This window comes from Oncorhynchus kisutch, linkage group LG8 (genome assembly GCF_002021735.2).
Source record: "Oncorhynchus kisutch isolate 150728-3 linkage group LG8, Okis_V2, whole genome shotgun sequence".
NCBI lineage: Eukaryota > Metazoa > Chordata > Actinopteri > Salmoniformes > Salmonidae > Oncorhynchus > Oncorhynchus kisutch.
In genome coordinates, this window is record NC_034181.2 from 31,925,756 (window position 1) to 31,948,641 (window position 22,886).

General features: G+C 41.4%; 1 protein-coding gene across 1 annotated transcript; it reads left to right on the forward strand.

The window, feature by feature from the left end:
- Nucleotides 1-1,643: 1,643 nt before the first annotated feature.
- Nucleotides 1,644-22,840, forward strand: LOC109895856 (serine/threonine-protein phosphatase 2A 55 kDa regulatory subunit B alpha isoform-like). The gene is made up of 10 exons (XM_020489898.2): nucleotides 1,644-2,140; nucleotides 2,662-2,739; nucleotides 14,462-14,559; nucleotides 14,676-14,841; nucleotides 15,874-15,986; nucleotides 16,120-16,297; nucleotides 16,574-16,738; nucleotides 16,985-17,154; nucleotides 17,461-17,552; nucleotides 19,785-22,840. Exons 1-10 carry the CDS (start codon nucleotides 2,134-2,136, stop codon nucleotides 20,059-20,061), a joined length of 1,344 nt encoding a protein of 447 aa, XP_020345487.1. The 5' UTR covers nucleotides 1,644-2,133; the 3' UTR covers nucleotides 20,062-22,840.
- Nucleotides 22,841-22,886: the final 46 nt, after the last annotated feature.

The following is a 22,886-nucleotide window of genomic DNA, read 5'->3' on the forward strand; positions in this document are numbered from 1 at the left end:
GGAAGAACCAGTTTGGAGACACAGATTACATGTTACATTATTGCCATCTTGTGGTTGAAGTTGTTCTATTTTCTTCCTGATGGAAATCAGGAATCAGGATACTAGGTTCATCGCATGTGATATATTATATAGAATGCCTTTGACTAATAGTTAAATGTATTTACCCACATTCATTTAAATTGGTGGAATATTTGGAAAGTTGTTGTTCACTACACCATTCTATTACCATTAATAACATGAAACAATAAAATAGGGTTGTTCCATTTTATTTCAATAACTTTTTGACCACACCCCTTTTGATTGGAACAAAACTTTCCATACATTTTTGCCCATGGTAGAAGTGGTCAGAAAGGACCTGAATGCCAAAACATTTAGAAGATAGAGGTGCTCAAAGTTGACCCGTATACCATGAGACATAATTGTCTTCATCACAAAGCTTGAGATTGATATAATTTAAAAGCTTAAGGGTTATCAAACTATTTGATAATTTCTTGTTTATTTTATAAAATGTGGTCATTTTTTGACCTTTTACATCAATTATCTAAAAACTCATAAACTCAACAATAACAACAACAACAAAAATTCTGCATATGTTGCAGCTTAGACCCTATTATTTTACATCACCTGAGGTGTTTGTGTTGTGCCCCCCATCAATAAAGACACAACATACTCTTGAATACAGGGTGGGTGTCATTTCAATCATAGAAATATAATTCATAGAAGGGACATATCTATTCAGACCAGTGTAATTTAGCTGGTACATCGTTTAATTTGAAATTGCATTAACATTTTAACTTCCAATTACTACCACAAAGATGGCCGCAGGTCAACCCACCATTGAACATGCACCTAAATGGGAATGTCTATTATTTCTATAGGTTTCCTAAGGAATATTGACAGTATAATTTAAAACTAATGATTTTTTTCAAGTCAACATTATTTGATATGTGGCTTTCCAACCATCTTAGTGCTACCATTTTAAAGTTAAAATGTAAATGTTATTCCTATTTTAGTACATATATCAGCCAAAACATGACACCCACTCTGCATTTCAGTGATTGCTGTGTCTCAACTGAAAGCGGGCACAACACATACCACCTCAGATTATTTCAAATTGGGTATAAACTATGACATTGAGTTTACGCATTATAGATTTTTGGACAATATACGCGAATGGCAAAAAAAAATCCTAATTTAGTTGTGATTTATTTTAGTACAGAATTATACATTTGTTTGACAACCCTATCTGTATGCTTTTAAAATATATACATTAAAATGTTTATCTTTTCCAGTGATGAAGAAAGACATGGATGTCTCATGCTATGGTAGGGTATGCAAAATGGGTCAACTTTGAGCTCATCTCCTAAATATTTTGGTCTTCATGTCCAAAAAGTAACTTTCTGACCACTTCTACCACGGGCAAATATGTATAGAAAGTTTTGTTCAAATCAAAAGGAGTGCGTTCAAAAAGTGATTGAAATCAAATGGAATGGCCCTATACTGTTACTGTATTTTTAAATCAACACATCTCAATACTTTTAGGTCTTTAACCCCAAAGGCAAACTCAGGGGGAACCAGATTTTTATTTGGATGACCTGTTTGAATCATAGGTGGTATTATTTTTGAATGCTTTCCAATGCATTTTTCTGATTGGTAATAGCAAAGATGCTGCTCTTTCTGGTGATAGGCAACTATGTAGTGGATCTGTAGTATAGGAGTGGATCACCGACCATTTGTCAGATCAGTGATTCCGTCAAGGAAAGGAGGAAGGATATTATTTAGTATTCGAAAGGTGGCTGTTTTGGATATGGAATCACTTTAAACTGTTGGGAAGCGCGCACCTGCCTCTCACTGACGTCAGTGCAGGACCAGGTTGCGCCATTTTGAAAGTAGAAGCAGGGAGAGGGAAATAATAGTTGCAAAGTGATCCGAGAAAGCGTTGCTGATTGTCAAAACATTGCTTAGCAAGATAAGTGACCGGAGAAGTTGAAGAATAGCAGGGGAAAAGAGCCACACCCTCCATAGCCTCACTTGTACTCACATCGAGATTCTGCTTGTACACACCCTAGCCCGGCAAACTGGAAAGATAAGCAAGGGCCCCAACCAAGCCCTCGACAGAGATTCCCTCTCACCATGGCAGGTAATGTTAACTAGCAAGCTAATAATGTCTGATGCATAAATTGAAGGGGCTTGTTTATCGCCCATACATTTGCTAAGTTGTTTCTATATATATTGTCCGCTTTCTTGCCATTTGGAGAGAAGCTAGCTAGCTAGCTAACATTAGCCTCCCCGGAGTTGGGCGTGTACTCTGCATGTTGTCCCGCGTATCGGATGCTTCCGCTAGATATAAAGTTATAGTAGCTAACTGCACCACCAACAACATTAGCTAGCTAGTTAATGCTAACTAACTAGCTAACTAACTTTCTATATTTGTTATCACTTTCTCTGTATTGAAGCTACCAAACAATGATGTCAATAAATTGCTTAATGGTGGTCTTCTCGGATTATGGAAAGTAGCGTTAGTCACTAACGTTAACGTTACTAGATTAGAAAAAAAGCTTGCTAACTAGATATAGAAGAATCACATTAATCTTTGACATCAAAGCCATGCGTGATGCAGCTTTTGAGTTCTAAAGCGTTGTCCTGTTTATGGGGTTCCAGGAGCCGGCGGCGGGGGCAATGATGTGCAGTGGTGTTTTTCTCAAGTCAAAGGAGCGATTGATGACGATGTTGCTGAAGGTAAGACTGGTGATTCAGGCTCTATAGACAGCTAGCTACGGTAGTTGATTTAGTCTAGCTAGGGTGTAGTCAATAATGCATTCAGCTAGCTACTGTACAGTGCCTTCAGAAAGTATTCACACCGTTACTTACAGCCTGGATTTAAAATGGATGAAATTGATCTACACACTCTGCCCCATAATGTCAAAGTGGAATTTTGTATGAAGACATTTTTTTAAATGAACCAATTCCAAGCTGAAATGTCTTGGGTCAATATGTTTTTAACCCTTTTGTTATGACAAGCCTAAATAAGTCAGGAGTAAAAATGTGCATAACAAATCACATAATAATTGGCATGGACTCATGCAATAATAGTGTTTAACATTTATTTTTTAATAACTACCTCATCTCTGTACCCCACACATACAATTATCTATAAGGTCCCTGTCTTGTTTTGCATGCTTTGTACAAAATAATAAAATCCAGTATGACAAGATATGCATTTATTAGCAAGCTATAACTGGCATATTCAGTGTCTCATACCATGATCAAATGAAGATGACCTCTTCACCTGGGTGGTCTTAACCAATCATAGCGTAGTATGAAAAGGGTTGGTAAAATGCATCCAATTACAATTCAGTATGTTTACACATGAATATTACCCCCCCCCCTTTTTTTAAATTTATATATATATATATATATATATTTTTACATATTGTCGTGTCTTTGGCTATGCCGGATTAAGTGATATGACATGCTATTCTATAAAATAATTTCTTCGTAATTAATATTACCTGATTGAGCTAATCATGTAAATGTAATTAAATAGAGTCGGGCACCACAAAATAATATTTATAGAGCTGTTATCTTCCGAATAAACTCTTAAAGACCTAGTAATATTTGACATCAATAGCAGTCAATATTAATCGTCATCTTAATTCAGTCTCATCTGAAAGTTGTAAATTCTTGGTTATCTGCACGAACCCTAGCTAACAAGTTGAATCAGCAATACAAAATTGGGTTTAATTATTTATTTACTAAATACCTAACTAATTACACATAATTAAATCATAACTTGATTACAAATTACGTCATAAAGGAAAACGTCCCTAGCGGGTGGAACGGCTATGACAGCTTGTTACACAAAAGAAAAGGGGCTGGGTTTGAGTGAAAGAGCGGGAAGACTGAGGAACAAAGGGCGAAGCTGTGCTATCGTAAATACAGTATCTTATGCATTCTAAATTACAGCCCATTTGGAAAAGGAAAATGCAATAAATATTTACTCTGAGCTGCGCTTCGGTAGGTTGGTGGTAGATGGAAGGCGGTGTTGTCCAACCGAGTCCTTTGTCCTTTGAAGAATGTCTGGTTGTCAAATGGATACGTTGTAGTAACGTCGTTGTGATAGACGGGATACTCTGTCTGTTCCTTCCTAACCCTCGTTTGCACGGCTGTTGCTAACTCAACAGCTAGGAGGTATCACTTCGGTAGTGAATAAGAGTTTAAAGTTCATACCATTCACAACCAAAGCTCACGCTGATGTTGGCTTCGTTCTGTAGTTATTTGAACCATTCTGACATTGGACCGTCGTCCCCACATCCTCGGAACAGGAGGTTATATTGTCGTCAAGGGCTTATATCGGAAGGGAGAGGAGGGCGTGTTTGAAAAGTTTTATAGCCCATGTCCCTTCACAGGGGCGGGCCACTGATTGAGCAGAGACATATCTTATGAAAAACCAAATCTCATATTTTAGAAGCTAAAATCACATTTCATCCCATCACAAATAATTTCATATTCAAACATTTAAATTGAACAACAATTCCATGTGAATCCGATAACTCTGATGTGTAGACTTTCCACTGTAGAGTTTGTCATCTTATCATTGATGAGAATGTCTCAGATGACAACCGAACTTACATCATATTCATTCAGTACCACCGCAAAACCAAGGGTTTTGCAAATGTAACATCAGTAGGGTAGAGAGAGGAAAAAGGGGGGAAGAGGTATTTATGACTGTCATAAACCTACCCCCCCAGGCCAAAATCATGACAATATTCTAAGTGGTTCTTTTGAATACATGCTCTGTAGTTTGAAATCAAGGTAAGTAACCATTTATACTGCACCAACTGAATCAACATAACAGACGGAAACAATGATTCAGCATACTGTTATGAAGGATTCACTGTCGCAATGACATCTTAACATTTCAAACAAATACAATACCAAAGCATTTCAAGTCAACTTTTCAATAACAAGTTTACAGTCTGGAACTCTTAGGGCAGTGATCTGCCAACACCCGTTACATTTCACAGGTTTCGGACAGCTTGACCTCTCTTCCTGACTTTGTGTGATATGATGCTGAGCATGCTTCTGTGTCAGTCATCAGTTCTTGTGGTGTTGCAGTTAAGTATGGTGTATGTTGTGTGTGTGTGTTTAGTCCATCACTTTCTATGTCAGGGGAACAGTTCATCTCCTCAGTGTATTGTTCTTTTATGTTGAGTAGGCGACGACAATTGCGGCGCTACACCGCTCCTTCTGCGGTGCGGATGTGATATGAATGTTCAGTGTCAGCTGGCTGGATGACGATTGATGGCTTCCAGTGTCCATGCTCCTGGATTCTAACTGACCGTCGTTCAGTGGTGGTATTGGTCTCACTGACCTGTCAAAGTATCGCTTTTGTTGTTGTCTTTGTGTACGTTTTTCATGCATTTCCTTGTAGCTGGCAACCTCAGGTTGCAGCTGCTGGTTGGTGCTGGGAAGGATTGAACGAAGTCTGCGGCTCATTAAAAGCTAGGCTGGTGATTTGAAGTTGTCAACTGGAGTGTTGCAGTATTCAAGGAGACTGAGGTAGGCGTCTCTCTTGTCTGCTTTTGCTTTGTCCATGAGTGATTTAGCAATCTGCACCGATTTAAAAAATAAAATAAAAAAAGCAAGGCCATTACTTTGAGTGTAATGTGTGCTTGTGGTGACGTGTGAACACCCATGCTTTTGTGAAGGATTCAAACTCATTTTATTTGTAACAGGGGCCATTGTCAGATATTAAAGTCTCTACAATGCCATGCCTGGCAAAGATTGCTTTCAGCTTGTGTATCACAGCTGCAGATGTGGTGCTGTGAAACCTGTCGAGATTGAAGTATCTGCTGCAGTAGTCCACTGTTACTATGTAGTCCTCGTTGCCATGGTTGGTCTGGGCTACAGTGAGATAACGTTGGCTCTTTGGTGTTTGAGGGGCGTCGCTCAAGACAGGTGGCACATTTACCAACAATGTCCTGTATTTATTTGCACATTCCAGGCCAAAAGAGTGTTCTCTGCTTGCACTCTTCCATGCCCATGTGTCCAACATGGATCTTTGTCAAAGTCTCTTCTCTGAGACTGGCAAGAATTATGATTTTTGTCTCCTTTGAAAATGTTTCCGTTGATCTGTGATAGTTCATCACGATGGTTCCAGAACTCTGAGACGCTCTGAGGGCATTTTGTCCTCTCCTCAGGCCATCCATCCTGTATGACTTTCCTCACCTGTGTGAGTTGAGTCCTTTTCTGTTTCTGCTCAGATCTCCTTCAGTTATGTTTCCCTATATTGGATCACTCCAAAACATTGATATCACTCTGCAGCGGAGGGACACATTCGAGGTGAGGATTTACAGATGTACTCCCGTGTACACCTGTGTCACGGCTGGGGTCCGCCCCTATATATACACAGTGCCTTGCGAAAGTATTCATCCCCCTTGGCGTTTTTCCTGTTTTGTTGCATTACAACCTGTAATTTTAAATGGATTTTTATTTGGATTTCTTGTAATGGACATACACAAAATAGTTCAAATTGGTGAAAAAAAAATAATATTTGTTTCAAAAAAAAAAAAAATGTAAAAGGGTGTGTATTCACCCCCTTTGCTATGAAGCCCCTAAATAAGGTCAGGTGCGACCAATTACCTTCAGAAGTCATATAATTAGTTAGATTGCACACAGGTGGACCTTATTTAAGTGTCACGTGATCTCAGTATATATACACCTGTTTTGAAAGGTCCCAGAGTCTGAAACACCACTAAGCAAGGGGCACCACCAAGCAAGCGGCACCATAAAGACCAAGCAGCTCTCCAAACAGGTCAGGGACAAAGTTTTAATTTTTGTATTTTTAATTTATGGACAGAATATAGCACCACAACTAACCTGCCAAGAGAGGGCTGCCCACCAAAACTCACAGACCAGGCAAGGAGGGCATTAATCATAGGCAACAAAGAGACCAAAGATAACCCTGAAGGAGCTACAAAGCTCCACAGCGGAGTTTGGAGTATCTGTCCATAGGACCACTCTAAGCCGTACTCTCCTCAGAGCTGGGCTTTATGGAAAAGTGCCCAGAAAAATGCCATTGCTTAAAGAAAAAAATAAGCACACACGTTTGCTGTTCACCAAAAGGCATGCGGGAGACTCCCCAAACATATGGAAGAAGGTACTCTGGTCAGTTGAGACAAATATAGCATTTTCCTTAATGGCCAAAAAGCTATGTCTGGTGCAAACCCAACACTCCGAAAACACCATCCCCACAGTGAAGCGTGGAGGTGGCAGCATCATGCTGTTTGGATGTTTTTCATCAGCAGGGACAGGGAAACTGGTCAGGAATGATGGATGGCGCTAAATACAGGGACATTTTTGAGGGAAACCTGTTTGTCTTTCAGAGATTTGAGACTGGGCCGGAGGTTCACCTTCCAGCAGGACAATGACCCTAAGCATCCTGATAAAGCAACGCGAGTGGTTTAAACAGAAACATTTAAATCTCTTGGAATCGCCTAGTCAAAGCCCAGACCTCAATGAAATTGAGAATCTGTGGTATGACTTAAAGATTGCTGTACACAAGCGGGACCCATCCAACTTGAATGAGCTGGAGCAGATTTGCCTTGAAGAATGGGCAAAAATTCCAGTGGCTAGATGTGCCAAGCTTATAGAGACATACCCCAAGAGACTTGCAGCTGTAATTGCTTCAAAAGGTGGCTCTACAACGTATTGAATTTGGGCGGTGAATAGTTATGCACGCTCAAGTTAATTTTTTTGTCTTATTTCTTGTCTGTTTCACAATCAAAAAAATGCATCTTCAATATGGTAGGCATGTTGTGTAAATCAAATGATAATCCCCCCCCCCCCCCAAATCAATTTTAAATCCAGGTTGTAAGGCAACAAAATAGGAAAATGCCAAGGAGGGTGAATACTTTCGCAAGCCACTGTAGACCCCATGGCCGCGACACACGTTCTCTTTCATTTTCTCGGTGGACGTCCATATGGTTTGAGGTACAAACTTTGATGTTCGCTTGGTAAGTGTAATATTTTGTGTGGAAGTATACTCACTGGCTGTTTGCAGCCTGGAGCAGCTGGCCTAATGTCCAGCTCCTCTTGAGTGCTTCACCCGCTGCGCTGGGTTGATCTGTCGCTTCCGTCCGTGGTTTGTCTTACTTATGTTTTCATTGGTATGGTGGCTCTTGCTTTCACAAACTGTAATTGACCATGCTCAACTTGCAGACTGGCTTGTTCTAGGTGTTTGTTGTGAATTGCTTTAACATGCTGCTAAATATCCTGCAGGATTTTTCTTCTTCGTACCTCTGCATAGTGTAAGAGTATTGTGGTGGGCTTCCACTACATTGAGAAATTAACTTTGGAGTTCCTTAATGGAGTTACTCCATCATATAGTGCTGTTTTTACTGCTTGGATATTAAAGGTAGTATTGAAGTTTAAAAAAACAACATGTAATGTAAATCAAATCTATTACCCGGTTGCTGTTATTATTATTTTTTGTCTGCCTGTTTATCCCACATGGGTCTTCCCTGGTTTTTGCAGAGTTACTGGGTAATTTATCCCTCACCTGGTTCCTATTCCTCCAAGAGGGTCACAACATAAGCTCTCCCAGGGCGTCGGACCCCTGCTCCGTGGCCTTGTTGGCTTGGCTGAGCTTATGGATTTCTTTTGATAGGTGTGATGGTGGCATTCCCCCTGGGGATCTGCATACTTTTTGTATGCACTGCCTGGGTTTGAGCCACATGGAGAGGGTGGTGGAATGCCCTACTGGATGCCTGTTTTATGTGGTGTTCTCAAAACGCCTGCGTGATTGGAGGCCATGCGCGAGTGTGTCTGCCAGGCTCAGGCCGGGGACAAGCTCCCTCTCACAGGAGTGGTGCGCAGCGAGCTGTTAGTCCCTCTACTGGGCCCAGTACCCCTCCCAGGAAGCATGGCCGGAGCCACCGTAGGCCTCTACTGGGCCCTTCTGCTGCCATTCCAGGACGAGGGCATGAGTCGGACCGCTGGGACCACCTTGAACGGAGGGTGCATGTCCTCTTTCAGGAGGTTGCCAGCTTCGATGGTGACGACAGATGTTCCCTGTTGGCCAGTGATAGGTTGTTCCTGGGGGACAATGCTGGCGCTGTTTACTACCATGAGCGGGGCTACCAGGCTGACAGGCCAACAGAAGCTGGCAGCGGGGCTTCATCGCCCCCAGCAGCTTGAGAGGTTATGAAGAGCTTACTCACTCGGGTAGCCACTGCACTGGACATCAAACTGGTGGACAGTGATGATTCTCCATCTGTCCCCATCTCTACAGAGATCTGCGAGGCCTTGCAGGAGAGCTGGGCCTCTGCCATGGGCGCTTCCGACTCACAGCAGAGACTAGACCATGGAGTTATGTTGTGGGCGTGGTGTCACTCGGCCTCCGGGAGTACCCGACTATGAAATGCATAAACAAACAGATAGTTACAAGGAAATTGTAACTGCGTTTCCCCTAGTGAGATAAACCGGTATTGCGGCTTGGTGGACAAAAAGGGAAGTGGGGGTCAACTGAGATGAGAAACTACAAAGTTGATAATTATAACAATTGAAATGCTAATCCTTTGCAAATGAAAGCTCACTCATTCGGGAACAAGAAATAACTTTCTGAAACTCGTCAGTCTATTCTTGTTCTGAGAAATTAAGGCTATTCCATGCGAGAAATTGCCAAGAAGCTGAAGATCTGTACTACTCCTTTCACTGAACAGCGCAAACTGTCTCTAAACAGAATAGAAAGAGTGGGAGGCCCCGGTGCACAACTGAGCAAGAGGACGAGTACACATTACATTAGTGTCTAGTTTGAGAAACAGACTACTCACAAGTCCTCAACTGGCAGTTTCATTAAATAGTACCCACAAAACACCAGTCTCAACGTCAACAGTGAAGAGGTGACTCCGGCATGCTGGCCCTTCGGAATTTGGCCCCTTTAGATATGCTTTTTGATCTGTAAAAGACATCAATTGATATGTATTTTTTTAAAGGCACTACAGGATAGTAGTAGTAGTAGGTCAAGTCGCCACACGCGTTGCGACACAGTACTGTCCAGAAAGCAGATATCTAGCTGGACAGGGCTATTGTCTGAAATAACGATACTGTGTTATTAGATATTAGTTACAAAGGAAGAATTCTATTGTCCAGCAGGAAAAAGTTAATCCTAGAGTTTGAGCGGTGGACTGGAGAAAAAGGGACTACTGTTTAGCAGTGGGATTCCTCCTCCATGGATCAGACAAATTATAGTATTCTAGAAATGTGTTGATTACTGCACCTGATTTTGAATTTACATTGTTGGGCTTCGGTCTGGATCTGTCTAGACTTGGATGCAATATACAGTTGAAATCTCCGCCCAATATCAAATTATGAGAGTTAAGGTAGGGAGGTGTTGCGATGAGGTCAGTGAGAAATTGAGCGTCATCCCAATTAGGACCATAGAGGTTAGCCAGAATAACCTGTGTGCTAAACAATTTCCCTAACACTATAATATATCTTCCATTAGTATCTGAAATTACTTTGGAGACAAACAGGGTGCCTTTTCTGATAAGGATGTCTGCTGCTTAGCACCAAAGTTGGAGTGAGATATTTGTTCTACCCATCCTCTCTTTAGGTTGAAGTGTTCGCTGGACTGGAGATGCGTTTCTTGGAGAAAAACGATGTCCGGACTTAAGATGAGCATACACTCGGCTACGCTTGACCACCTGGTTAATTCCTTTCACGTTCCAGCTAATATTGTATGTGGAGCCTAGAGTATGTGAATTAGTCAGTCATAGTAATCAGAAATTAATGTTAGTACGATCACATGGCCAGTGTGCTGAAAGGTCAGAGTAATAAAATATAAAGAAAATGTAAAAACCGCTCAAAACAACAAAATACCCAGAAAACCTTGGACCCCTATGCTGGCCTTCCCCTGTTGGAAGGCTGCATCTACCTTTCCTTGACTAGAGCAAAATGCTAGTGTGAGAAGACATGGGGTACCAAATCAATTCTAGAATCTTAAAGGGGCAGGAGCATATATTGGGTGTACAGTTTTCAATTACAGCATTATTTAATCTCCAGTTAATCTTCTGGTATTCTGCTACCAATAATATTTCCATGTTAATAGTATCTTCTGATTGAGTTTAGTTTAATGACAAATTGTAATCTATTAGCTACCAATATGTAGCTACTGATGATAAATAATTTTGATGCAATGGCTTATTCTGCACTTTGTAAAAACCCAGAGTTCATTGGGTGAATGTTGGGAAAAATTCTTGGTTCCTTTCTAAACAGAAATGTGAATGCAAAGAGGACTCAGACCACCAAATAAGTGAAGTGGACTGGCAAAGAGTTGAGTCCTCATTCAAAGGGAAGTGTGAATACAAAGATAACGCAGTTCTCTGGCTTTTTCTTACCCCAGAGTTAACTTTAAAGAACACTGAGATTGGTTATTTTAAAGAGGATGATATGTGAAAACACCCTATGACTTGGGTGGCTGGAGTCTTTGACAATTTTTATGGCCTTCCTCTGACAACGCCTGGTATAGAGGTCCTGGATGGCAGGGAGCTCGGCCCCAGTGGTGTACTGGTACACACTACCCTCTGTAGCGCCTTGCGGCTGGATGCCAAGCAGTTGCCATACCAAGAGGTGATGCAGCCAGTCGAAATGCTCCCAATGGTGCAGCTGTAGAAAACTTTGAGGATGCCAAATCTTTTCAGCCTCCTGAGGCGGAAGAGGTGGTGTTGCGCCTTCGTATAAGCACAGGAAAAATCCTAGAGAAATACCTGGTTGTCTGCTTTTCAATAGACACTGGGAGACAGATTCACCTTTTCAGCAAGACGATAAACACAAGGATCAAATTACACTGGAGTTCCTTTCCCAAGTTGACATTGAATGTTTGAGTGGCCTAGTTACAGTTTTGACTTAAATTGGCTGAAAACTCTATGGCAAGACTTAAATGGCGGTCAACAATCGACTTGACAGAGCTTGAATAATAATAAAAAAGATTGGGCAAATATTTTACAATCCAGGTGTGCAAAGCTCTTAGAGACTTACCCCCAAAAGACTCACAGCTGTAATTGCTGCCAAAGGTGGTTCTACAAAGTGTTAACTCAGGGATGTGAATACTTATGTAAATGAGATGTCTGTATTTATTTTCAATAAATGTGCAAAAAGTTCTAAAAACATGTTTTCACTTTGTCATTATGGGGTATGGTATATAGATGGGTGAGGGGAAAACATATATTTAATAAATTTTGAATTCGGGCAGTAACGCAACAAGATGTCGAATAAGTGAAGGGGTATGACTACTTTCTGAAGGCACTATGTTCAGACTGACAATCAGTCACTGATTCACTTCTCCTCACCAAACACCATATACCCACCAATATGTCCACAAATAAAGGGGCATGACACTTTTTCAGATGTTTGAGGATGCATTAATTGTGTGTCCCAATGGAAAGGTAATATCATGTTGGGTGATGCTCGTGACTGATCTACAGTCTCAGCCACTACATGCAGTTTTGGCCTGTAGCCTACTTCATCCCATGATGCAGGTAAATAAAGCATTGGTAAAGAGCTAATGGTAACTGTTGTAGTTTTCCACTTTTTAGGATGATGGTACCACCATGGAAGTATGCTTTTTAAATTGAGAGCTAGTAGCCTACTTTGGTTTCAAGGCTGCATAGACAGTGCGCTTAGTTGCCAATAAGATAAAGGGTAAGAACTTGTAGGTGCCTTTTTGGCTGACCTCCGTTGAAGTGTATGAATGGCTTGAGCTGAGTGTGCTTGATTATGTGTGCACAATACAAGATTCTGTTTACAGTACAAGCTTTGCCTGAGAACAAGCATAACAAAACAGATTAGGTCAGAATCTGAGAACAAGCATAACAAAACAGATTAGGTCAGAATCTGAGAACAAGCATAAAACAGATTAGGTCAGAATCTGAGAACAAGCATAAAACAGATTAGGTCAGAATCTGAGAACAAGCATAAAACAGATTAGGTCAGAATCTGTGTATGCCTGTCCCTTTCTGTTAATCACACGCTTTCAGACATACAAAAGCAAGACTCAGACTGTGGCAGACTGTTTTTAAAAGTAGTCTGAAGTATTACATTTACTTTTACTTAAGTATTAAGACCCTTCACACAGTCCTTTGGCAGTGGTTACATCCTCAAAGTCTTCTTGTGTATGACACCACAAGCTTGGCACACCTGTATTTGGGGAGTTTCCCATTCTTCTCTGCAGATCCTCTCAAGATCTGTCAGGTTGGATGGGGAGCATCACTGCACAGGTATTTTCACTCAGACATGCAGAGACTTGTACCGAAGCCACTCCTGCGTTGTCTTGGCTGCCTACTTAGGGTCATTGTCCTGTTGGAAGCTGAACCTTCTCCCCAGTCTGAGTTCCTGAACACTCTGGAGCAGGTTTTCATCAAAGATCTCTCTGTACTTTGCTCTGTTCATCTTTCCCTCAATCCTGACTAGTCTCCCATTCCCTGCCGCTGAAAAATGATGCTGCCACCACCATGCTTCACTGTAGGGAAAGTGCCAGGTTTCTTCCAGAAGTGACACTTGGCATTCAGGCCAAAGAGTTCAATCTTGGTTTCATCAGACCAGAGAGTGTTTCTCATGGTCTGAGAGTCTTTAGATTTCTTTTGGCAAAGTCCAAGCGGGCTGTCATGTGCCTTTTTACTGAGGAGTGGTTTCCGTCTGGCCACTCGCCCATAAAGGTCTGCTTGATGAAGTGCTGCAGAGATGGTTGTCCTTCTGGAAGGTTCTCCCATCTCCACAGAGGAACTCGGGAGCTCTGTCAGTGACATTGGGTTTTTGGTCTCCTCTCTGACCAAGGTCCTTCTCCCTCGTTTGGCTGTGCAGCCAGCTCTATGAAGAGTCTTGTTGGTTCCAAACTTCTTCCATTTAAGAATGATGGAGGCCACTGTGTTCTTCCCCAGATCTGTGCCTAGATGCAATCATGTCTCAGAGCTCTACGGACAAATCCTTAGACCTCATGGCTTAGTTTTTTCTCTGACATGCACTGTCAACTATGGGACCTTTTTATATAGACAGGTGTGTGCCTTTCCAAATCATGTCCAATCAATTGAATTTACCACAGGTGGACTCCCAAGTTGTAGAAACATCTCAAGGATGATCAATGGAAACAGGATTCACCTGAGCTCAATTTCGAGTCTCATAACAAAGGGTTTGAATACTTGTGTAAATTATTTCTTTATTTTACCATCAAAAAATAAAAAACTGTTTTTACTTTTTCATTGTGTTGTTATATGTAGATTTAGGGGGGGAAATAATGTAATCCATTTTAGAAAAAGGCTGTAACATAACAAAATGTGGAAAAAGTTGAGGGATCTGAATACCTTCCGAATGCCCTGTACCCCCAAAACATTACAAATGTTGATCCTTCTATTATTTAGCAATACGCAATTGAACCTAATAATTGCCATGTTATTTGTGACAGCTGACATCATATCCACTGTGGAATTCAATCACTCTGGCGAGCTACTAGCCACTGGGGACAAGGGGGGCCGTGTTGTCATCTTTCAGCAGGAGCTAGAGGTAAGTGGAGATTACTGCTCAACACAGTCCACTGCATTTAAACACTGTACAGAGTCTCGTGTCAGTAGTGTATTTATTTTTGACATGACTGTGTTATGCATGTTGTCATCGAGCAGAGTAAGAACCAGCCACTGTGCCGTGGAGAGTACAATGTTTACAGCACCTTCCAGAGCCACGAGCCTGAGTTCGACTACCTGAAGAGCCTGGAGATCGAGGAGAAGATCAACAAGATCCGCTGGCTTCCTCAGAAGAACGCTGCACAGTTCCTCTTGTCCACGAATGGTCAGTAGAGCATTGTGTGCATGTAGCCTTACCCTCCCCAGCCCTTTCTTCTGTTGGGGGACGGAGGGGACCTGACAGGACTCTGGATACGCTGTTCATTATGTTGACTCATTTGTATGTTTTGAATAGGAGCGGGATCAACGGAAATACAGACCTGCCAACATGCACGCATTTTGCGTACCAACTACGCACTTCTCTGTCCATGTACACAGCGAGATCCGAGTTAAAGTACACAGAAATGAATAGGGCCTGATTTTAAATATATATATAAATGAAAATGACGATTTAATAATAAATAAATCCGCTGAGTAAATCTAACATCCTGATTCTCGAGCTGCAACACACATACATGTATGGTGTTTGTGTCAACGCACATGGGAGATTAATACGTCATTATTCGACGATGCTAGTACCCGGTGTCTGCCCCATCTCCTGTTTTTGTTGTGACGTTGAGTTTGCCGACTGTCAGCTGTACATAAACACATGGACAAATCACTTTTTGACTCCGTGTGTTGTGGGAAGGTACACACATTGTCTCAAGCTAATGTTAGCGAACATAAGATAGACATTCAGTGGGCTCTAAAGTGCCAGCAGTTCACTCACATTTGCTAGTGAAAGAAATGAAATGCAAATACCAAAAATAACTGGTAGTGTGATATTTAATTCTGCGTCCCATTAGTTTATTTTCCACTCAACCTGATAGACTGTAACTGTAATTTTGACCTACTTCACAAAAAGCATTACAAAGGTATAAGCAAAAACAAATAAAGACATCTTGGCATTAAATGGAGTTGGGAGTTTAGAAGACCGCGTGATGAAGAATGAATGAGTGTCCATTATTTGCTATTTGGTCCTATTCTATAATTGCGATCTAACTCAAAACAGCGTGCGGGGGAAAGAGAACCCCAATTCAGGGTTGAATCTCCAATTTACCGAGCGCGTCTGGGACTCTAAAAAGTTGGACGGGGTTGGCAGGTCTGGAAATATATTGCTGGTGAAGAAGCAGCGTTGACATGACATGCTCTCTTGCAGATAAAACTATAAAGCTGTGGAAAATCAGTGAACGGGACAAGAGACCAGAGGGGTATAACCTGAAGGAAGAGGATGGACGTTACAGAGACCCCACCACTGTCACAACACTACGGGTGTGTAGACTTTCACGTACATATACCCTGCACACTCAGATGCCCCAACATTGACTCATTCTATACACTACGCACAAGTCGTACACCTGGCTAGAGAGAACCTGCCAAATCTCCTCCTTCCTCTTCACCATAGGTCCCAGTGTTTCATCCCATGGACCTGATGGTGGAGGCCAGCCCCAGACGAGTGTTTGCTAACGCGCACACCTACCACATCAACTCCATCTCGGTCAACAGCGACTGTGAGACCTACCTCTCTGCCGATGACCTTCGCATCAACCTCTGGAACCTGGAGATCACTGACCGCAGCTTTAGTATCCTCTCTGTCTTTGGTCCCCATCACTTTTTCTTTCAGTCTCTGCTGAGCACTTCAGAAGGTCTTGGTGATCTTGTTCCGTCTTGATTTAATGCTTTACATTTTTGTTAATCATGCGTTGAGTTTGCTTGGATAGCACTGTAACTCATTTTACTGAGACAGTTCAACAAGGCACAGTTAAAGTCATTTTTGGGTCCAGTAGTTCAGGAGCCCCATTTCTTATCTGTGGTGTCAGAGCTGCTATGTTTGCCCTTGACCTCCCTGACCTCCTTAGACATTGTAGACATCAAGCCAGCTAACATGGAGGAGTTGACAGAGGTGATCACAGCAGCAGAGTTCCATCCTAACCAGTGCAACACCTTTGTCTACAGCAGCAGCAAGGGCACCATCCGCCTCTGTGACATGAGGGCATCAGCTCTCTGTGACCAGCACTCCAAACGTAAGTGGCATTTGACAGTGCAGTCCATGATATTAATTTCAGACAGAATTCTGTGCCCTGTGGAGATGACTAGGTAAAGTGGCATATTGATTGAAATGACTACATATGTACCCAGTTTTTCGGAGACAGATTAAAAGTACTGAAAAGCCCTTTCAGAGACCTCGGAAGCAGATGCTTCAACAGTCCTTTGCTGTCTTTTACTACTCCAATGAAGTGACTGACCTAGCACACCTCTCGTTCATTCAGTGTTTGAAGAGCCTGAGGATCCAAGCAACCGCTCATTCTTCTCTGAGATCATCTCCTCCATCTCTGATGTCAAGTTCAGCCACAGTGGGCGCTACATGATGACGCGGGACTACCTCACCGTCAAAATCTGGGACCTCAACATGGAGTCCCGTCCAGTAGAGACTTATCAGGTCAGCTGGTGTCTGTGTGGTGGGATGTAGTGACATCATCATGGATGTTGCATACAAAGTTCAATTTGCTTGTGTCAGCTCTAAACTTCTAGTTTGATAAGTACATCCTCCACTAGGGGGAGATGTTATGTGTAATTGTGTCATGTCCTGTATTTCCCTGTTGTATCTTTATTTATTTATAGCAAAGATGCATTCACTTGAATGTTATCATTTGAAGGTGTGCTTATATTAGACTGAACCAATGTGTTTTGTTGTGCAAATATTGTGTACTCGTGTCTTGATTTACTATCATTTTCCTCCCAACAGGTTCATGAATACCTCAGGAGTAAACTGTGCTCACTCTATGAGAATGACTGCATCTTTGATAAGTTTGAGTGCTGCTGGAATGGAAACGACAGGTGAGGGTTGTCAAGTTTTGCCATACATTTTAAACTTGATACTGGATCTATGAATTGAGCCCGACCGATACGGATCTGATTTTATGGTGAAAATATTCACGATAATCGATATATCTGCCAATGTTTTTATTATTATAGCTGGAATGGGGGGAGAGGAAAAAAACACTTTCTGTTTGCATTGTACTTAAAACAGCCATACAAAGATACTCAGAAAGATGCTCTTAAATTTGAGGAAAGAACATTTGGAAGCCGAGCATTTATGATAAATGGTTACGTATAACTTTTGTTTTTGACAAATGAGGCCATGTGGTGTTTGCTTATGGTCATTCGGTGTATTCCAAAAGTAGATCATAAAATAATACGTCTGCATAGTATGAATGGATCCTGGTTTTCTTTTTCAGCTATCAGTGCCACTGCAGACTCATTAGGGGTCATTATCTGAATAATTAAACAGTAAGCCAAAATAACATAAAATACAGATAGCTGGACATAATAGAATCATGTAAAAGGATTAAGGAAGCTTTGGATTTCTGCCCTAAAATATGAAGGACACCACATATAATTTAAGAGCACCAGAAAGATGAGGTTTTGTTATGGAAAAACTGTGTTACTCTAGTGAAAGGAGGATAAACTGCACTAATTCCAGCAAAACATTAGCTTCTGAGAACTGAGCTGCCTAATGCTAGCCAGCTGGACATAGATAAATACCAATACATTGAAAGTCTGTGCTATGTTTTTATCGATTGTAGTGCTGTAGCCACTGAATTCTGGGAGTTGCCACCTAAAGGAAAAACATAAATCAAAAAATGAACTGCTGGCACTGCGCTGCCTCTCGCTCCAAGCGTTGCCTCAGTGAATTGTCCTTGCTCTCTGGCATCCTTGGGACATCCCTACCCCATTTGAAGTTGACATTTAAAATGGTTAGAGTAGGGATGTCCCAAGGATTCCAGATAGCACTAACCCTCTATGAACAGCGTCAAGTACTCTCACACAGCCAGTTGGCGCTTGTCGTAGAAATGCGGGTGGTGAAACGTGAATTTGGACCAGTCCCTGACAAGTGACAAACCATATATAAAAACGGAGCAACGAAGTGCAACTTTGTAACCTGATATGTTTTTTGGGGGGGGGTTTCTGAAAACATTTGAATGACAAAGGCAGAGCTTGAGGAATACCCTTCGCAAAGAGCAAATATAACACACCAGATTTAGTGTGCTTCACTAAGGGGCTGTAACGTTAACATTGCCATAGAGTTTAACGTTCTTAGCACATATGGGCATAGCATCTGTTGTTTGTCATGACACCCAACGCCCTACCATGATACTTCACGCAACAGTATATGACCAGTGTGATTTTTGGCACTTTATTGAGCTGGCGTGCTTCTATCTACTCACCGTAGAAGCAGTAGACCTAACAGTTAGTTCCCAGTATTTCACACTCTTCTCCTACCGGTATAGTTGTGATGTGTCCAGTCTGTACCGCTCCAAGGCAAGATAGGCTTATAGCCATATAAAGAGCTTCCTCTTTGGGGCAAGTAATAAAATGCCCAAATAATTCTATCAACAGCTTTTTTCCAGAGCGTTTTCTCCACATCTTAAATCGGTCCTTTTCGGTGGACTAAATGCTGATACAAATATATCCTCATCGGTCAGGCATTAAATATTAATAGATGTCTGACATTTATCAGGAAGTTGATGCGGTACGATACATTAGATCAATGTTTGACATCAAGGACACTTACTTATCAAAGTAATAGTTGTGTTAATTTATAAGTTGTACGTAGTCATTTTATGTTCGGCCTACAGAAGAAAGGCTGTAGCTACTGTAAGACACTATTGGGATGTCCCCTGATCTGAACTTAGCAGCACAGCGCTTATCAAAGGCTGCCTTTATCTCTGTCAAACAGAACTCAAGGCTGCCCCTTGCATTACGTCTGTAATAGTGGACTCAAGGTGGATCTGTCTGCATTAGCTTGTTAACACGTGTTTGTTTTTTTTACTCATTCACCGTACACTTTTAGGTTTCCCATCCTGCACAAACGCCACTGGATTGCCATTATACAGACTGTTGTTCCTGTCCTTTGACATCATTGTATACATGCCACAGTATACTTGAATGTTGTAAGGGCTGATTTAATGAATGTGTTGGTTAGATTATGTGATTGAAAGACTAATTGAAACCACTGTAAGTCTGCCACTACCTCTGAGTCTCATTCCCCACCCTTGTCCTCCTCAGTGTTGTGATGACGGGCTCATACAACAACTTCTTCCGGATGTTTGACCGAGGCTACCGGCAGGATGTGACCCTGGAGGCGTCTCGGGAGAGCAGTAAGCCTCGCTCTGTGCTCAAGCCCCGTAAGGTGTGCACAGGTGGGAAACGCAAGAAGGACGAAATCAGTGTAGACAGCCTGGACTTTAACAAGAAGATCCTCCACACGGCCTGGCACCCCCAGGACAACATCATTGCTGTGGCCACCACTAACAACCTCTATATATTTCAGGACAGACTGTAACTATTATTCAATAAACCCTTCATATCCCAGATCCCACTTTAGCCCCACTACTCTGGTCACCAACACCTCATCTGGAGAAGTGCAGCAAAACGCATCTGTTTTGATGGCTTTGTTAGTCTTATTTCCTGTTCAGGGGGCTCCAACAGTACCACACTTCTCCTGCCACATTGCAACTGATGTCCACTACATCCCAAAGGGAACACTTTTCTAACACTGTAGTCTTTTGGTGGGATATTGTTTATTAAGCTAATTCCCTATGTTGCTAATTTCACGGTTTTGGTGCCACAAGCATTTTTATATGAACAAGCATTTTTTCTTTTGATAGGGAGTTATTTCAACTGGGTTCCCACCTCCAACCCTCTATTTTTTACACAAATTACAAAATGCCATTCTGCATTGACCAAATTTACAAGCTGTCAGCTCTCTATATTTGTCCCAGGCTGTTTGCCAAGTTGCCAAGTTTCCTCACCCTCATCTTTCACATACATTACACACTCACTCTTAACATCGATGTAGACACATACAAAGCTCAACTCAGTTGGTGGATTGGTTTGGGGGTAATTTCGAGACAACTATGCCGAATGCACAGTTGTTATCCAGTCTGCGACTACAGACAAGGCTTAACAGTCTGGTAAACACAGATTCCTTTTCCAGAGGTAACCTGCAGTATGAAGCCATTGCTTTTCCAAGTAAATGGTAGTGGGCAGAGGTGCTGCAGGCAGCCTAATCTCACATGGAAGGGACTGGTCCCTCTTGCTCTTAGTGCCACCATGTACAGCTCAGCACAGAGGCTCCAGTGCAGTTATTGTAAGAGAGTCTTCAGGCAGAGGCATGCCTTGGCCATATTGTGCTGACCTGCATGACTTGTCAGTTTAAATGTGAGAGGCACTCATTTGTACCTCTGCTGCTAAGTTCCATGCATGTGTCTTGACTTATGCTTATATTTCTTATGAATTGTTCCCCTCTGGATCAAGTTTTTTGTTTGTATATTTTTTTATTATATTTTGTACTTCAGATAAATAATAATCACTATAATTAGTTTATTTTTGTATGAACTAAGACAGAAATATTGATAACATTTAACCCCCCCACACTACTTGGTTCAGTCTGATCACTGTTGTCTGTTAAACTGTAGGTTTTGGACTGATCTGTAGACTGAAAGATTACTTGAACTGGTGATATTTAATGTGACTTATTGTGTTAAATTCAAGTGGGCCGCTGGTCTAAATATGGAGTGCATATTAATGTACCATTAAGAAAGGCTTAATGCATGTTGATGTCCAAAGAGCAGTCTTTTCAGGCATCGGTGCCACTGCGGACTCATTAGGGTCATTATCTGAATGTTTTTGTATTTGGGTTACTGTAACTGATATTGACTGGAATGGATTCGGTTGCTTCAGTTTTAGTTTATTTGCGCGAATTGTTTCAACTCCGTTTGTGTGTGCCATGGCTATGTTTTCTAAACATTTGCACTGAGTGAAAGATAATGAATAATAAATAGGCCATTGTACAGTGAGAATGGGCAAGGCATTATCTGTTTTCTCTGCTTCAGTTTGACTGAAGAAACACTCTTAACCACATTCACTCTGAGGAGAATCAGGTTGATTGACTAGACAGGTTTACTGACATTTTATAATGAGATGTTTTCTTTTCGATTGTGCATAACAAGTTATTTATGCAGGAAACAAAGTAAAACTGTTAAGTGTATCATTGAATGAAATTACTGGTTAATGTCAGCTCAGGGCATTGGAGACAGTATTTCAAACGTATGGCATGTCCAGCATTTGTACTGTATTTAGTTGATGTGGCATTATTTGTTAAGGATGTTTTGGGAGGTTGTGTCTGTAGTACATTTGTTTATGTATACACTTGATTGACGAGATGGATGCCAATTGTGAGCCATTGGATCATAATAAGTTAGCATTAAGCTTAAGAATTGAGGCTCACTCACTAGTAATGCTACCAATAAGCACTATTGCAGACTGTCTGCAATCAAGGTCATTAGCTCTACTGGTGTTGTCTCTTCCTTAGGACTCTGCCTATGTCCTTGTTGAATACTTAGATTTTCTTATGTTTTGTGGACAGTTTATAATGGCTGTCACTTTGTTAGCTGTTGTGAGAATGTGTCATGACATGAGGAACAAGAGTGTAGCCTACTGTACATGTCATGGTTAAGATGTTAAATGCTACATAGGAGAAGCCACACGTTATACCCCTGACCCCATACCACTATCACACACTTGGCATCAGAACATCAAGGCTCAGTTACGGTACAAATTTAGTTGTCAAAATTGGCTTTTTTATTTTTCTTAAATTTACTGTCAGTTATTCTAAAGCGTCAATACATGGAGACACCTAAACAAAATAAATGAGTACTTTTCCCCCAACACACTCCTGTCTTTACAGCTCTTGTGCAAAGCCACCAAATGTCATTCAGAAGGACCTAATTGCCTTTTTCATAGCAGAGGAAATAATGAGATAATCAAGTATTTTTCCTGAAGTGACTGTTGGCTTTTCAGGCACGAGACTGCTCACGGGAACTTAAATATAATGTATTCACAGAACTCGCAACAGAATGCACTTTTATTTTTGTGAATTTCATTGATTTGTATGTTTTGTTTTGAGAGGCTCTTGATAAAGATTGGGGGACATTTTGGGTGATTCAAAAAAATATCAATACAGCGGTTTTAAAGGTTTACTGTATAGGTCTGTTTGCCTTTGTCAAATGGAATAAAATATAGTTTAGATTTAATGAGTAATAAAGTATTTCAAAACTGAACTATGAATACAACACTTTTTCTAATTCGTTTTGACTATTTCTATCA

Coding starts and splice junctions, on each gene's coding strand:
- LOC109895856 (XM_020489898.2), top strand. Junction 2,740..14,461: donor TGATGACGATGTTGCTGAAG/GTAAGACTGGTG, acceptor TATTTGTGACAG/CTGACATCATATCCACTGTG. Junction 17,553..19,784: donor TGCTGGAATGGAAACGACAG/GTGAGGGTTGTC, acceptor TGTCCTCCTCAG/TGTTGTGATGACGGGCTCAT.